The sequence below is a fragment of the Hyperoodon ampullatus genome, assembly GCF_949752795.1.
Source record: "Hyperoodon ampullatus genome assembly, chromosome: 9".
In the NCBI taxonomy this organism is placed as follows: Eukaryota; Metazoa; Chordata; class Mammalia; order Artiodactyla; family Ziphiidae; genus Hyperoodon; species Hyperoodon ampullatus.
In genome coordinates, this window is record NC_136922.1 from 86,366,527 (window position 1) to 86,384,994 (window position 18,468).

Consider the following 18,468-nt stretch of genomic DNA (forward strand, 5'->3'; position numbering starts at 1 on the left):
TGACATGGCTGGCTCTAAATGCTCCCAAGCAGGGCTTTTCCTCCCCAATTTTTTCCTTTCCAGTTTGAAAAAGCACTATTCTATCTTCACATCCAAGAGCTGATTGGTTTGGTTTGTTTCTTTGGAACCATCAATAAAAGAAGCAACTTTTTCCTGTTATTTTTACTCATGTCTATCTATCAGAGCGGCTGTTTCTTTTGACAGTTCAGTAGCACACAGGCTGACTTGGCTAAATGGACTTATGAATGCATGCATTCGGACCGCATATTGCTACCAAAATGGAATGTGGGAATATGCTATGCACCTCAGGTTGAGAAATGACCAAGAAATCAAGATCTAAAGGGTGATATATAATATATATATATCAATGCTATTATTCATAAAAACCTTGTTTAGTAATAAAAAAAATTGCTTTGTTTAAATATGAATATTATAGTCTGCTTCTCATGGTTAGGAAATAATAGTCTTTCTGAAAAGCAGGTGCTTTTTCTACTACAACTCCATATCCTGGGCCTCATCTTCCGAAAAGTCAGACATAGAACTCTCCGATGAGCTGTCTCCGGTGCCTTCTTCCTGCTCTTTCAGTGCCTCCTCTGTTGCATATTTCTGGATGTACTCTGCACAGGGGGTTGGGATAAAGAAAACACAAGGAGAGTCAGCAGGCAGGCATGTGCTTCAGCGACCCCAAAGCTGGCAAGTCCCAGGGAGGTTCAAGCTTTCCCTATTCGGTATGGGCAGTAGGGAACAGACAATGACAAAGATGACAGTTATTACAGTCACTAAAGCTAAGGGGAAAATTGTACAGGGAGGTGTCTTTGCAGTTTATGCATTTCGCCCCCTTAGTAAGAGAGGCAAATCTGAACACTTGATTTTCAGGGGAACAGATACACTGCACCGCCATGCTAGATCTTCTTTGGGCCATTACCTCCCACATGGATGTGTACAAGACAGCCGACCACCCTGGGCCTCGCCTGAAAGGCTCAGGAAGGTCGGCATACGTCCAGGACGGTGTCTGGGGTTAACCAGGCCCCAGTTTTCCAGCCAGGGCACTCTCGCTCTCTCCTTGATGCCTACTGATATGGCTGCACTCCTCCAAACTTGATGGACTGGGGAAATGTAAACCTCACATTTTCTTTTACTTTCTATGTTATTAATAAAACTATTCACCCCCCCCCCAGGTAGAACAGGACTAGTTATGATTCCATAGAATTTATAAGGAGATCCCCCATCATTTTTAGATTTGCAGTTATATAATTACAGTCAGCCCAAATCTATTATTTTAGAAATAGATTTTGGTCTAAACAGATCCTGCCTGTCAGGTTTTTGAAGCAGCTGGTGAAGACAGTCTCTCAGTCTGCTCAGGAATGAGCTGCTACCTGGGGACACAGCTGGCCTGAGTGACTTTACCACCTATTAATTTATTTACCTGAAGATTCATGATGCTATAGCCTAGGCTGTATCTGCTAGCTGAAAAAAATGTTAAGAACAGCTGAATACACAATTAAATGTTTTCCTAAAACTCTAGGTGCAGATGGTTTTTCCAGTAAGTAGCCTACACACAATATGAAAAGACAGGACAGAATCCTATCCAGAAAAACACATCCTCACGTCCGTATGCTTTGTTTTTCCTCCTATGGAGTTGCAGGGACTAGAAGAGAAGGTATATGGGCCAAGTCTGAATGATGAAGTGCAGGGCCAGCTAAGATTATTTTCTATATTTTCAAAGGGCTGTTAAAAAGGAAGAAAGAAAGAAAGAATGAGTATGTGACAGAGACCATGTGGCCAAATCTGGGCCTTTACAGAAAAAGTTTGCAGGCTTCTGACTTACACCCCTACAGATTCATTAGAGCAAAATTTTATGCTGAGATAATGAGATTTCAAAAGCCCCTGGCTAGGTAGGAACTTGCATTCATTTTTTTGAGAGTGAGAGAAATGTTTACTAAAGTCTTAGAAATTGTATTTTTATTCTCTATTGGGTTGGCTACTTTGTTTCTTCCTTTGTAGAAAGAAGTTGCTGCACTTTGGCACTGCTCTTGGACACTGTAAGTCGACACTATCAGCCTTCTTCAGTATATTCAAGGAGACCAATGTGTATTAAGTACTTACTGGGACAAGGCCTTTCAGGAGATAGAAAAATGAAGAGCAAGGTCACTAATGAGCAGGAAACACAGACAAAGATAAAAGCAGTTAGGGGGTTAAGTGCCATCAATGGGAAGCAGGAAGAAGGGACTGTGGCCCCTGAGAGCCAGGAAGGCAGTATCTGCACTGACCCTTGAAGCAGCTCTGGCAGCTGCAGCATAGGAGACGCCACTCCAGGGGAAAGGCATAGACAGCCTCGCCAAAGCACAGGGGAGAAGGAAGTGGCTGGGATATTAAAACACATTAAGAGAGAACTACATTTGTTTTCTTTCTTTTAAAAAATCTGAAGCAGGTAAGGCAAAATGTACAGGTTTTGCTATAGTTGGATCGTGGGTATGTAGTTAAGTCACTCTGTTTTTCTGTATGGTTGAAAACTCTCCCTGAAGAACTAAGGAAGCGGATACAGTTGGGTATCTGAAATTCATCCAATTTGTGTGTTACATACTGATACATTTAGAGGAGTAAAGGCAAAGATGTAGATCACACACAGTAACAGAGAGCCCTGAATGGCAGGCTAAGATGCCACTCAGGGAAGGTTTTTGAGAAGTGACATATCTTTAGACAGCTCCAACGGTGCTCCATCCTACAGATAGTCCAATATTTCTTTTCTATTTTTCTTTTTTTTTTTTTGCGGTACGCGGGCCTCTCACTGTTGTGGCCTCTCCCGTTGCGGAGCACAGGCTCCGGACGCGCAGGCTCAGCGGCCATGGCTCACAGGCCCAGCCGCTCCGCGGCATGTGGGATCTTCCTGGACTGGGGCACAAACCCGTGTCCCCTGCATTGGCAGGTGGACTCTCAACCACTGCGCCACCAGGGAAGCCCAGACAGTCCAACAGTTACAAGATAAAATAGCACCAACTAAATATGAATCATGTTCACGGTAAGAAAGGTTACATACACTGACCTCTGATGTCAGGCGTGGAAACTGTCTACCTGGAGGGGATTAAAGCGGTAAGGGGTGAATTAGCTCCCTAACGGGTGGGGGAGGGAGAGAGGGGCCGAAGGACCCAAATCTTATGAGAATGATCACGTTTAGGAACGGAGTGAGAAGAGTTTTCAAAAAGGTAAGGGGTAAAATACCAAAGCTGCAGAGAGGAAAGTGGGTCATGAGAAAAATCCAAATGATTAAGAAGAGAGGAGGACTTCCCTGGTGGTGCAGTGGTTAAGAATCCTCCTGCCAATGCAGGGGACACGGGTTAGAGCCCTGGTCCGGGAAGATCCCACATGCTGCGGAGCAACTAAGCCCCTGTGCCACAACTACTGAGCCTGTGCTCTAGAGCCCGTGAGCCACAACTACTGAGCCCGCACGCCTTGAGTCCGTGCTCCGCAACAAGAGAAGCCCCTGCTCGCCGCAACTAGAGAAAGCCTGCAGGCAGCAGTGAAGACCCAATGCAGCCACACACACAAAAAAGAGGAGCGAGGAGGGGAAACACAGCAGGACTCCTAAAGGAGTCCACAGAAACAGATAAAGGCTTCTGACATGGGGATACCTTTGAGTATGGGGGTGGTGGGTAACCAGGAGGAGAAGTAAGACCAACAGTGCTAGGGGGAAGGGGATAAATGGAGAACAAGATCATGTTGGTGGGGGGACTGGGTCTGAGAAATAAGATCCCTTATTTCCTGTAGGAAGAAACAAAGAAAAGATTGGCGGGGGTGGGGGCGGATATATATAAAGGTAGGAAGCTGGGGTGAGCTCAGGTCTGATAGTCATGATCTTCTCAGATTACTAAGGAAGTGATAGCCAACACTAATGTTTCAGAAATCTAGAGCCCCCTAAGCTAGAGCTTGCTGTTCAAAGATAAAAACGTAGGTTAGGTTCCTTTTGTAACTGGGACTATAACAGATATGTACTAAAACAGGAATAGTGTTAAATAGAGGCATAATGAATACAAGAACTATAGAAATATGCTCTGCACAGAGATATCTGTGGGTTGCAGACACTGTTAAGTGATTCTTATGTCAAAGTAAGACAGTCTCATAACAGAATTGTATCTGGTTAAAAATGAAATACATGTTTTCTTGAATTATGTTTCTTTGGCTATGTCAGTATTCTGGTTACATAAATTAGATATTAATTTGCAAAGCACCTGAGACCTAAGTAAGTTAATTAGAGTAGATTTATTTTTACTTTATCTCAACAAAAAGTACCAAACAATATCCTAAGAGACCAGGGAAGAATGAGAAGACGAAGAAAAGGAAAAACTACTGTTCAACAAATAGGCCCAGATGCTCCCATCCTGTCTCATATTTTCATATTTAAGAGTGAAGACCTATGAATTCTGGGCTCTCATAAATTATTTCTACTGTCATCTCCTGCAAATGTACTCAGAGGGGCTATACACTTTGCAGAAGCTCATGTTCTGAGCTGCTATGCAGATGAACGAGTCAAGCTAAAAACTGGGTAAATACCAATGCCTGCCATTTGTTAAGAAGAGTAGGCCTATTTTCATGGACTTTGAATTCCTCTCCTTTCTGGTGGAACTTTATGTATCTAGACTTTTCACTATGAAAGTTCTCAAACATACACAGAGGTAAAAGGACAACGTGGTGAACGCTGGTAATCCTGTGTGTAGCTTTAGCTGTTCTTTCACAACCACATTTTCATTTTAATGAAATTCGTGTCCCATTAGCCTGTAAACTGAGAATGGGAAAACAGGATCCTAAATCTTAAAGGATGAGCTAACTAGTGCTACTACCATTTGCACATTTCTAAACTTTTTTTTTTTTTTTTGCGGTACGCGGGCCTCTCACTGTTGTGGCCTCTCCCGTTGCGGAGCACAGGCTCCAGACGCGCAGGCTCAGCGGCCATGGCTCACGGGCGCAGCTGCTCCGCGGCATGTGGGATCTTCCTGGACCAGGGCACGAACCTGTGTCCCCTGCATTGGCAGGCGGACTCTCAACCACTGCGCCACCATGGAAGCCCTGCACATTTCTAAACTTTAATAGCACATTTTAGGTTTTAATAGAAAAATCCGTAGCACCAGGGCACTGGGGCCAGGTATCTGCAGTAGAAATGTGCCTTAGATGTAAACTTCCCAAAATGTAAGCAAATCAGTACGGGACCAAGAAAAGAAGCCAGTTGGGTAATTTTTATCCAACAGGTAAAATGATATAATAAAACAAAATCTAAAGATGAATTTGGTAATTATTTCCCAACTCCCAAAGTTAATTGCTGTCCTGAAGGGCCAGGATGATTCCATTTATAAAACAATGTGAGACTATGCCTTTCAATTAATACTTTACTCTCCAGTCCAATTTTCTAATTTTCTAAGACAAGAGGAAGCAAATGAAAGCAAAGGTTCTTTCATATAGGGGGTCACAGGGATTTCTGGCAGGGTTATGTCTACTTACCACCCAACTAATAAGTCACCCACTTCCTCATTTTTCCTTTTTTGCTCTCTCTTCTTGCTGAAACCTCCAGCTTTCTAAAGGTGTCTCTGACCCTTGAACCTACAGAGGCTAGTGAGCTCTGCTCCGGCCCACAGCTGTCTCTTTTTAGCCCTGAGAAAAATTACGAGTAACTAAGAAGGGCTTTTATTGATCAAAACCTAACAGACTTAAGTTCTTCTGTCTCCAGGCTAAGCTATTTGCCTTACCTTTAATTTTCTGCTTGTATTCTTCTGGTCGATGGAGGTACATAGCTGCAGCGTCACCATTGAGAGGATCTATGGGGTTGGGATAGGCCAACAACTGGGGCAGGAAGGACTCAAATATATTGGTAAGATCTGAAAAACAAGCAAGAAATACATCATGCACGGAGCAAGCAAGTTCACCTAAAATTCACTTGAATTCAGTAGTCAACATATTTAACTACACTGATATTTTTTCATAAAACAGTGGTCCATTACATGTGACTTATATTATATATTCCTTTCAATACCAAATTTTAAATTTAATTTTAATTTGAAGAACCAGGTAAAGGTACACTTGGTATTCTCTTTGAAAGGCAACTGTCCCAATTCGAATTCACTCCACTCTGTAAACTGAGATTTTAGAAATACTACATGGTTTATTAAAACTTGTACCCCAATACTGTACAGCACTCTACATTCTTACAAAGCGAGCAGTTAATTTCTTAACATTGCCATTTTCTACAGCTTTGAAAATCCCCACTCTGAAAGTATTCAAGCACCAGATCTTAAAAGAACTGAATACAATTATATAGGCCTTGACATTTAATTCAATTCTCCTAACTTCTAATGGAGGTAAATATAACCAGTTTTTCAATTATTCTAGGTAATGAGGGTAGGAACCTGTATGAACCACTTAAAATCATAAACAATCATAAGACAGATAAGTACCAATTTACTGCTTTTATTAATAATCATTTTAATAAACATTAACAACTCCCTTACTAGATTCAGCACAAGGTGCTGGGTGTACATCTACATACACAGCAAAAACAACAAAAACCCTGCAGTTACCTAGTGTTTTATAAAGGAAGTAGGGCTTGAAAACCTGTAAAATAAACCACACATCCACATAACTTCGGAGATGCTCTAACTTCCATTCTATTTGCTGCTCAGTTAGCAGACAGTGAACTGTGGAACCTTAGTGCTTCCATCTCTCTGCCCACTCTAGTTACTCATCATGTTTTATAAAAAACATTTCTGTTTCAAGAGGGAATGCTAAAGTATAGTAGCATAGAAACTACTCTTCAATTTATTCTGCTTTTTTAATGGATTTTGTTTTAGAGTGAGCACTCTCATGCAGTATTGTAAGTGAATGTTTTGTCAAGCCATGTCACTTTAGATGAATGATTCTCAGCCAGGGGTGATGTTGCTCCCCAGCGGCCACTTGGCAATGTGTAGAGAAATTTTTAGTTGTCACAACCGGATGGGGGAAGGTGTAGGGGTGGCACTAGCATCTAGTGGACAGAGGCCAGGGATGCTGCTAAACATCCTACAATACAATGCACAGGATAGCCCTTCACAACAAATAATTATCTGGGACCAAAACGTCAATAGTGCTGAGGTTGAGAAACCCTGGTCTAGATAAAAGGGGTCAGCAAACTTTTTTGTAAAGGGCCAGAGTAAATACTAATTTAGGCTTGGTGGGCCACATTTGGTCTGTCACAGCTACTCAACACTCAGCCCTGCCACTAGCACAAAAGCAGCCATAGATAATAGATAAACAAATGGGTGTGGCTTGGCTGTGTTCCAATAAAACTATATACAAAATCAGGCAGCCAACGTTTGCTGACCTCTGCTCTAGAAAATCCTACGAGAAGCAGATCATCATTGTCACTATAAGGTTAAAAAACTGAGCAGTCAAAAAAAACCTAGAGCTGCACTATTCAATAGAACTTTCTGCAATGATGATAATGATCTGTATCTGCTACCAATATGGTAGCCATGTGGCTACATGTGGCTACTGAACACGTGAAATATAGCTGGTTTGACTGTGAGGACTGAATCTTTCATTTTTAATTCTAATTAATTTAAATTTAAATAACTACATGTGGCTAGTAGATCCCATATTGGACCACTCAGGTCTACAGAGTGATATATGGACTGTGCTGGCTGTACTTCATGACAGCCAGCACAGTCCTATTCTCATGCACCAGATACTGACACAGAGCAGGTTTACCTTCAACCCCAAGTTAGGGACTTGGTATTACTGATAAGGCTAACTTTCCAAAGAACCACATTAAAGTAAAATTCCCATGTACCAGGAAACAAATGCAGAGATCCTTAATCAAAAAAGCAAAACAAAAATGATCTTCCAACATAACCCCAACCATCTGTGGCAGGATTTTCACTGCTGTTTTACATATATATATTTTAAAGGAGGCAACATATTTAACAAACCAACAACTATTCATGGTACAAAATCATTGAAACTATTTGTAAAGGCTAAGGGACAGAGAAAAATGCTTATGTTCTAATGCTGAATAGAGAAAGTCTGTAAAATATTATGCTCTCTAGAATTACAATGATGTACACAGTATGATGCATAAAAATATTTTTAAAGTTATGCATAAGAATATTTTAAAAGTTATGTTGGACTTCCCTGGTGGTCCAGTGGTAAAGAATCTGCCTTCCAATGCAGGGGACACAGGTTCAATCCCTGGTCAGGGAACTAAGATCCCACATGCCATGGGGCAACTAAGCCTGTGCACTGCAACTATCGAGCTTGCATGCCTCAACGAGAGAGCCCGTGTGCTGCAAACTACAGAGTCCATGAGCTCTGGAGCCCACACGCCACAACTAGAGAGAGAAAACCCGCAGGCCACAACTAGAGAGAAGCTCGAGTGCCACAACGAAGAGACCATGCACTATAACGAAGGATCTCACAGGCCTCAACGAAGATCCTGTGTGCCCCAGCTAAGACCTGACACAGCCAAAATAATAATAATAATAATAATAATAATAAATAAATTAAAAGTAAATAAAATTTTTAAAAAAGTTATGTCAAAGCAAAAGGCTTGTAATTTCTACTTTTCACAATTCAAATGACACTTTACTTTTTTTCTTTTTTTGCGGTATGCGGGCCTCTCACTGTTGTGGCCTCTCCCGTTGCAGAGCACAGGCTCCGGATGTGCAGGCTCAGCGGCCATGGCTCACGGGCCCAGCCTCTCTGCGGCATGTGGGATCTTCCCAGACCAGGGCACGAACCCGTGTCCCCTGCATCGGCAGGCGGACTCTCAAACACTGCGCCACCAGGGAAGCCCGACACTTTACTTTTTTTACCTTTAAAAATAGCATTTGCATATAAATGTGTTCTTTCTACTTTTGCATATGTTTGAAACATTTAATAAAACATGGAAAGTCTGAAAAAAAATTTTCCTCTCTTTATCCTTAAGTGGGTGGTTTATCAAAGCAATGGTAGAAAATGCTAAAAGGTAAGCAAATTAAGAAGAAAAAACAAGGGGTGTGAACCTCAAGTTTTACAAATTGAACATGATCCCAAAGCAGAGTTACAGTAACACTAATAATAGTAACAGTAATAGTACTGGCAGCAAGAGTTTACACTTACACAGCCCTTACTACAAGCCAGGCCCTGTAAACACTTTACATATACACTCTTAATTTCACTACAGCCAATGAGGTAGGTACCATTACTATCTCTATTTTGCATATGGGGAAAATGAGGCACAGAGAGGTTAGGTAACTTGTCCAAGGGGCTGGGTTTCAAACCTGGGCTTATGCACTACGCTGCTTCTGTTAGTGGATAAAAGGAACACTGTCTCAACCATGATGGCAAAAGCTCCCCACATCTCTGCATCAAAACTGTACACCCTGGGCTTCCCTCGTGGTGCAGTGGTTGAAAGTCCGCCTGCCGATGCAGGGGATGTGGGTTCGTGCCCCGGGCCGGGAAGATCCCACATGCCGCGGAGCGGCTGGGCCCGTGAGCCATGGCCGCTGAGCCTGCGCGTCCGGAGCCTGTGCTCCGCAACGGGAGAGGCCATAACAGTGAGAGGCCCGCGTACCGCAAAAAAAAACCCCAAAAACCCAAAAAAACACTGTACACCCTCAGAGATGGCCACCCTCCTCCCCAAAAGTTTTCTTTCTCACGTGTTCAAGGCCAACAGGATGGTCTCTAAGCAGAGAATGTTCAGGAGTTTCTTGGATGAACTGTCGGGTATTTCAGAGGCAGTGTGCTTCAAGTAGCTCAACCACAGGAAGTAGCCCATGGCCATGCACAGATATGCACACATAGCAAACTGGGGGCCTCTCCTGCCACATCAGCATTATTGGTGCTACCCCCAAAAGAATAACAGTTGAATGTTCCTATCAAACAACAAAAAACTTGAAAAAAAAATAAACTGCAGGTTTTACTTTAAGTTCAGAAGCACTTCAGGACTTGAGAAATATTGCAGACAACATGTCTCATAACTAGGTGTTTCATGTGTTCCAGGAAAAGATTTTATACCCCTCACCACTACTTTTAAGTTTTTCAAGCTACCAATAAGTGGCTTTGCCTATGTATTTGTTCCAAACAAATAAAAGAACCCTCAATTTTTTAAAAAAAAGAACCCTCAATTATTGGTTTTTCCTTCCTGTGTCTACTGTCTTCCTACATCAACATACTTTTGATCCATTTTACAGATGTGCTGAGTCACACCTCTAAAACAGAAGAGCAGGAAAGGAGAAGTACGCAGCCCAGTTTTGGGTAAAGACTGTCAGCTTTTGAAGGCCAGGATGTTGTTGCCATGGCCATTTTAAAGCAGTAAAGTATTCCTGAAAGTAGCTAACAGAATGACTACCATTGAGAGGTTCTTCCCCAAAGAAATATCTCTCAAACATGCAGATGTGCGCAAAATCTTCTTTCAAGATAAATATTCTAGCAGAAGAGACATAAACCATAAACCAAGAATGAAATAAAGATACTCATCTTTGGGAAAATCCATCATAATAAAATTTTTCCCCCTAGAATTGTTAATAATATAAAACATCTATCAGTTCCAAAGTCTTTTAAAAAAACACTGACCTTCCACTTTTTGGAAGGGAGAGAACCAGACATGGATCACACAATCTAGAGATTACAGTCAGGTGCCCCCATTACTGGATGCCTTAATTTTTAAAGAAAGTCCCAAGAACCCTGAGAAGTATGGTTTACCATGAGCAAACAGCTCTTACTTTTGCCTTGGACTAAATCAGCACTTACCAAAATGCAGTCCATTAGGACTGATTCTTCAACCTGATCTTACAGTATTAATGTTAACAATATTACAACACTCATAGTTCAGCTCAGGCACATAAACTAATGATTTATATCCATATTTAATTTTTAAAAACACTCAAATTATACTTATCTCTCATCAAAAGCAGCATTTACCCCACTCAGTCTAGAGCAATGGTTCTTGGGCAAGTCTAGGTCCTGGTTGTTCGTCCATTAAAATTACCCACAGGGTTTTTTCAAAATATGCATGCTGAGGCCTCATACCTACCCCAGGGATTCTGATTTAGGATTGGTTAGCATCTGCATGTGTGTGATACGTGTGCAGAAATGCACTACCTACTCTACACACTCCTATCCCCAGAGACCAAACGGGAAGAGCTATGTGCTTGTGGGTTCTCTAGCTCAAGAAAATGTTTAGGTCTTGGCAGCTAAGCTGCTGAAGAGGCTCTAATTTAGTGGCCCTCCCTGACCCTTTCATTGTCCTTTATCTGCTGTCACCATCACTCCCTCCAGGTGGAGGTACTCCAAACTATAGGTGGGAAAGCAGGTCTCTTCCTCTCTACATCTCAATTTCTTCATCTGCAAAAAGAGAATACTGTAGTTCCTTACAAGAAGAAATACACATTTCTAAAAATGACTATAAAATAGGCTTCAAACTACATCAAAGGACTAGACTAAAATATTAATACAAATATGCCATCTTCTCAGAAGACATTTCAGCTACCTGTATCCCTCAAGGAATACATATTAATAATTAAAATGAGTCACCCACACAAAAATGCACCAATTCTTTTTTGTTTTTTTTGTCTGTGTTGGGTCTTCATTGCTGTGCACGGGCTTTCTCTAGTTGTGGCGAGCAGGGGCTACTCTTCGTTGCAGCACGCGGGCTTCTCATTGCGGTGGCTTCTCTCATGGTGGTGGCTTCTCTCATTGTGGAGCATGGGCTCTAGGCACGTGGGCTTCAGTAGCTGTGGCACTCGGGCTCAGTAGTTGTGGCTCGCGGGCTCTAGAACGCAGGCTCAGTAGTTGTGGCACACGGGCTTAGTTGCTCCGCAGCATGTGGGATCTTCCCAGACCAGGGATCGAACCCGTGTCCCCTGCATTGGCAGGCGGATTCTCAACCACTGTGCCATCAGGGACACCCCGCACCAATTCTTAAAGTAAAGCCACCCTACTCCAGGTGACTCACAAAAAGATGGGTACATGGCTTAAAAGAGAAGACACTCAGGAGGGGATGAATCACATATCTCATGTTTTATTCTTGGCTGTTTGTGAACCAGTGACCGTAAGTTATTTCTTCTTTCTCTATTTCCTTTGAACATTAAAATGGAAACCTTTGTAAAGCATACTGCTATCTTCAGGTTAAAACCCTGTGGATGCCAAAACTTGACTTGGTCAGCCCTAACAGGAACCACAATTACCAAGCAGGTAGTCCTCTCAGAGACTTGAACTTGCATAATCTTTGTTTGTTTTTCAGATTTAACACCCCAAGTGCTGTGACTCGGAAAACACCACCATGGTACAGCACAGTCATGGCCAGGTACCACCAGCCATCATAGCCCTCCTCCCTTCTCCAATGCCACCTATCCTTCCCCCTTTTCTCACCCTACTCCTTGTTCCCCAGATGTCCAAGGCCCTGGGTTCCTTCTTTTTAAAGCCAAACAAATAAAAAACATACAGAAAAACTTGTTTGGCAAGACATCAGCCACTTGCTCAGCAATGTGAATTCTGTGGTCTTTGTATTAATACAAAGAGTGTATTTTATACTCTTACTCCAGGAAGCTCATCATCTCACAATTTTAAAGAAATAAGTCTATGCTGATAACTAGCAAATCCTTCTAATTGGTCCTTTACATTTCTGGTCTTAAAATTATTTCCCTGAAAACCTATTCCTTTCTCCTAAAACCTAGATCGATGGCTCCAAACCTCCGGAAGGACCTTGGTTAGGCCTTCCTCCTTTATTCCATGTACTCAGTCAAATTTCCCAGACTCACTATTAATCCTAGTGAAATGCCTCTAGTTCCTCTTCTGTTTCCGCTGGCATGTAACTACGTCAAGCCCAATGTATCTTTCTAGACCTGGATTAGGACAACCATCTCTGGATGGCCTTCCAGCCTCCAAACTCTTACCTTTGGAATCAGAGAACACTTCCTTAAAACACTCAGGTCATTTCCCATCAAGAGCAAGTTCCTTTTCTTTCCCTACAAAACTTCGTACTCCAGAAGCATGCTATCCAAACAAACTTACATTTTACTGACCTTCTCCTTCCTGGAGGACTCCTGGCTTCCAAAGCTCAGAATCACTAAGTTAGCCATGACTCCTTAAGGTATTTAACTGTTTTGTAATTCAATAGGGAGCAGGGCTAAAAGGAGAGGAAGAAAGGAAAAGTCCTGCTCACAATTAGAGAGGTAAAAAGATAAGTAAAAACCCACAAGAAGTAGATTCTAGTGAACCAGAACCAATGACTCTGCGACCTCCTCTTTCCATGGCTTCCGGCTATTACAGTTGAAGCTGATGGCTAAATAAGTTGAGATCACCTGGGAATTAAAACCATGTTATCCGGGGCTTCCCTGGTGGCACAGGGGTTGAGAATCTGCCTGCCAATGCAGGGGACACAGGTTTGATCCCTGGACCAGAAAGATCCCACATGCCGCGGAGCAACTAAGCTTGTGCGCCACAACTATTGAGCCTGTGTTCTAGAGCCCGTGAGCCACAACTACTGAGCCCACGTGCCGCAACTACTGAAGCCTGCGCACCTAGAGTCCGTGCTCCACAAGAGAAGCCACTGCAATGAGAAGCCCGCACACCGCAACAAAGAGTAGCCCCTGCTCACCGCAACTAGAGAAAGCCCGCGTGCAGCAACCAAGACCCAACTCAGCCAAAAATAAATAAATACAATAATTTAAAAAAACCAAACAAACCCATGTTATCCTTGATTGGCTAGAGAAAATCATCAGCTGACCTTTCAAAATCCCATTGATTGACTTTGCTCATCTTATAAGGAACTGTAATTCATCATATTGCTAAGCAAGCCATGAATTTATAGTTACATGTTCAAAATAAAAACAATCATAGGGGCTTCCCTGGTGGCACAGTGGTTGAGAGTCCGCCTGCCAATGCAGGGGACACGGGTTCGTGCCCCGGTCCGGGAAGATCCCACATGCCGCAGAGCGGCTGGGTCCGTGAGCCATGGCCGCTGAGCCTGCGCTCCGCAATGGGAGAGGCCACAACAGTGAGAGGCCCGCGTACCGGAAAAAAAAAAAAAAAAAATCATAAAATTCCATTTCATTTGCTCAAGGTTTTTTCTTTTGTTCTTTTTTTTGGGGGGTGGTATCTAACTATATGTATAAAAACACACTGACATATATGTGGTCAAAGTTTATAAGACTGAAACAGGACAAATAAAATTTCCAGATTTCTTCAGGTTATCTAAGAATTCTGGGTTAATTAATAGATCTTTACTTTTCTACTCTTGTCAGCTCTTAAGAAGTTGCACTATTAATGATGAATTTGAGTCTTTTACTTTAATTTTCTTCTGCTTGTAGTCCGTGAATACTAAAAACAGTGAAATTCTACCCCCTAAAAGGAGGAGGAGCCAGAAACCTATACCTCTCTTCAGCTTGGAGGATCAGCATTGCATATAATCAAGCAGTTGTTATGTATGAAAGACTGGGTAAGCAGTGGGCCCTAAAAGGTGACAGACATCCCCTAGAGGAAAACCTCAATAAAGCCAATTAGGAGGAATGCCTTCAGATAGGCAGGTAGATTTGAAAAAAGAAATGGCCTTGAGATTAAATATTCTCTTACTAGCTGTTTGAGGGCACACATGTGGCAAGCTGAAGCAGACCACCACAAAGACTTGTGTGGTGCTGTGACACAGAACCAGCTGGCCACTGAATGCTAACATGCTTTAATGGAATAATACATACAGCAAACCAGTATCCCAGATGATATATTCAAGAATGTATCCAATCACTTAACTGAGAGGGTCTTCTGTGTGGATAAAATATACAAAGGGTGTGAAACTCATTAGATGTACACGTGATCTCGTGTTAGTCCATGCGGATCTTTTAAAGATAGAATAAAGTCTCATGAAGAGGGTCATGAATGCAAAAAACAAAACTCTTCTCTCCTCACACCTCTTAAAAAAGAGAGAGAGCAATCAGCAGGAATTAATAAGAATCAGCAAACACTTGAAGAATTTTTGCAATATTCCTGAGAGATATACTTAATCTCACTACACTACCATTACACTTTTTTAAGTATTCCAAGCTAAAAACAGGTATTCCTGTTATATGTGGGAAAGAGCAATGTCAAAGACATAGGGTACTAATTAAAACTTGGTGGAATACCAGATATATCCTGCTAAGTGCCAGATCACCAGGTCACCAACCAGAGGTGTGTAGTTTTATAACATGGAACGTTTTAAAGCATTCCACTGTCTTAGAAAATCATCTTCCATCCATTTGCCTAATTGCAACTCCCTCTCCACAATGTATTTAAACCGTAGAGATCTGCAGAAGGAAATGAATGCTACTACATAGATCAGAATGAAGAAAACAGACTTTTGTTCACCAAAAAACATTCCCCTTGTTACCATGTCAATCTCAAAACACTTCCCACCTTACTTAGGTGTTCTTTAGAGGTCAATTCATCCTGGTTTAAACCTGGTATGACCCTGCTTACCTTAAAAGATTGCAAGCTAAAACACGGTAGTAGGATTTGTTATTACCCTTCTAGAAATGAGGGCAGTTAATGTATAATTAGCTAGTTGGGTATTCTTACAGTCATACTAAAACTCATTATTAAAGTTTTAAATTACTAGGCAATAATTTAGTTTGTCTTTAATGTCAGAAAAGAACAAGATAACTTCATGCAATTATAAGATAAGTGACCATGGATGGGGAAAGACTTTACCTAGACACAGTGATCACAAGCAAATGAAGAGAAAACAAATCCATAAAATCACAATGGAGCCCTGAGGCTACAGCCCCAAAGAAAGAAAAACATGGCTGTGGCTGTCTTTCAGGACCATAGCCTGGCTCATATCCCACGATCCACAAAGCCTGGACCACTCCATGGTTCTAATGCTGACTGTCAGTGAATGTGAACGTGGTGTTTTTAATGAATTTCTGCTAAGTTGTTCAACCCAAGAAAGCCCCATTTTTCTATGTATAGCTAATTAAACTCTTGGGGCACATGCCAACACCAAATCTAAATATCTACAAGCAGACAAAGGAGGTGGATCATGGAGCTAGCATTGTGGAAACCATCAAATCCAAAACTCAGCATATTTCTTCTTTATCTACTACAGCTGACCTTTCTCCATAGTACTAGAAAGAAACTGCTCTACCTGGGTCTGTCTAGGAGACTCATAATGACACCCAGCTGTTCCAAAAGCAGGATGATGTTTGTGATTCCAACATGGATGGATCAATACTGAGTTCTCAAGCCTGTTCAAACAGTGGCTGCTGGCCACTCAATCATCCATGCAGATAGATAAATGTATCTCTTATCTCTGCAACTATACTAAAATGTCTAGAAACATAGCTAGCAAACACTCATGCAGCATAAAGCATTATTTTAAGATAAAGTTACCCTCAGCCAAAATCTGAATTGTTTGGAAAGATTCACAGGCTACCTGACTGAAAAGAGGTATGTAATAACAATGTATTTCCAACATGAAAAGGCTTAAATTCATTTAGCAGCTTAAAATCATCAGGTTACAGCATAGTACTATTAAGTAAATTTACGATTTAAAATTTTTCTAAATGCCTAGTAAAAGAAGCACTGTTTCTCCTAATTCTAATCCCAAAGTTCCTGAAGCATTCCATTTGTTGTAGTCAAACTCATTTGTCTGTTATTGACTGCCCCCCGCCAAACGACTCTAGGGGAAATAATTTCCCAAATGTGGATTTTTCTCACCAGTAAAATAAGAGGACTATCCAGTCCATTGGCTAGCAACCTTAAAGGTGAGAATAAAATTATAAACTGCCCAATTTTATATGAAAATTGTCTTCTACATTACTTGTCCACAACTTAATCCACAAATAAGTAATTTACCAAGTCAGTCGAGAAATGAGTAAAACGAAAGTCGGAGAGAGAGACACAATTTGCGAGGGTCAAGTATGCATGGCCCAGAACGGTGGGAGGGAAACTGAAGCTGTACTGCAGTGAAGGTACCGGAGCTTCCAGGAGTGTGGGGTGAAAACACAACTATGGATAAAATATATTTGAGTAAAAAGGAAAAAAGAAAACAAGCTACCTATGGCTTAATGAACTTTCCTTTCATCAGTCTTTAAAATTACAGTTGTTTTTGAAATTGAAATCCAGATCCCCTTGGCTGAATTTTAAGTTTTCCAGAGCTTTTATCATTCCTGTCTGGAAGAGCACGAAGGGATGTAAAAAAAAAAAAAGATGCCATCATACAGAAAGCCAAAATGAATCAATTTTGTGATGGCATCTGCTACTTTCCTTTTAATGTCACAAAGAGTAACAATAGTAACTTCAAACTCAATAGATAGCTTCATATTGATGACAAGCTTCTTTACAAAATTAAGCACTATAATATGCTCTTTCAAGGTTAAATATAAAATTTAAAATTACTGGGTGATTAAACTACAGTTATACCAATTTTGAGCTTCTGAATGAACAAACTGCATGTACACTTGGCAAAGGAAAACAGGAGGAGAACAGAGACAAGGAGTCAAATGGGCTGCCAGAAATCAATTTTCTTTTGTGGCGTTGGTGAGGGGTGGTGGAGGAATAAACATAAACATTGTTTATTATCAGGTTATGATGAGTATAAATCTGAATTTCATCTGGGAATTGCTGTTATAATAAAAATATGTGTATCTATTGCACAGTACATGCCCTGGGGCAAAGTTAATTGTAGGAAATTTCACAAGTAACTCCCTGCTCCTTACCATATTATATAGTAGAGTTGAAACAAGTTTTGGTTACCAAGCTAAGCCTTTTGCTTTTCAGTTGAATATCTGTGTTAACTTGGCAACTTTCTCCTATTAGTTGTTTCATATTAAGTTAGATTTGTTTTTGTCCTTTGACCTAAAATTCAAGAATCACAGCAGGAAATTGAGTGATTCAAAATTCACCAATGATGAAACTAACCTTCAATGCCGGAGGGCTTAGCAGCTTGTAATAAAAATTCAGTTTAGATCTCAAGATCAGATAAGTCTAAAAGAAACGTCAAGGTCATCTAAACCAACTACCAGTACTTTCACATAAACTGTATTTACCTGCTCCTAAATCTTTCCATGAAAGAAATGTTGAATTTTCTTGAGGAATAGTTTGGACTTGAGAAAAATGTCAAAACGGTTTTCCCATGCCGAATATAATTTTGAATATACTATAAAAATATTTTCTTCCTGCTTTCCTACACTTACCTGTTAGTGTGTTCATGTTCTTGTATTACGGAACACTTAATGGTAACTTGTACACATGTAATACAGAAATCAAAATTCACTTTGATCAATGTGGTTTAATTCTTGTTACTTACTAAATGCTTTGCAAGGTAATACAAGAACATATTCTAACATTTTATAGATGTGATGAAACCTTAGTCACGTTGGCCTGTTGCTTGAAAGTCTATTCTGAACCTCATACACCTGCTGGCAGGAATGTTAACATGGTACCACCTGGGAAAATAGTTCCTCAAATGGTTAAACAAAGTCACCGTATCTCCGA

At 41.1% G+C, this 18,468-nt stretch overlaps 1 protein-coding gene across 3 annotated transcripts in view; it reads right to left on the bottom strand.

Moving 5' to 3' along the window:
* Nucleotides 1–492: 492 nt before the first annotated feature.
* UBE2H (ubiquitin conjugating enzyme E2 H) overlaps nt 493–18,468 on the bottom strand; it is a gene marked incomplete at both ends in the record, with an annotated part of 115,245 nt that continues 97,269 nt past the window's right edge. For all 3 annotated transcript variants that reach the window (XM_079711464.1, XM_079711463.1, XM_079711465.1), the window contains 2 exons: nt 493–617; nt 5,736–5,864. In XM_079711464.1, the coding sequence (XP_079567590.1) occupies nt 493–617; nt 5,736–5,864 (254 nt within the window). The remainder of the gene's footprint in view (nt 618–5,735; nt 5,865–18,468) is intronic.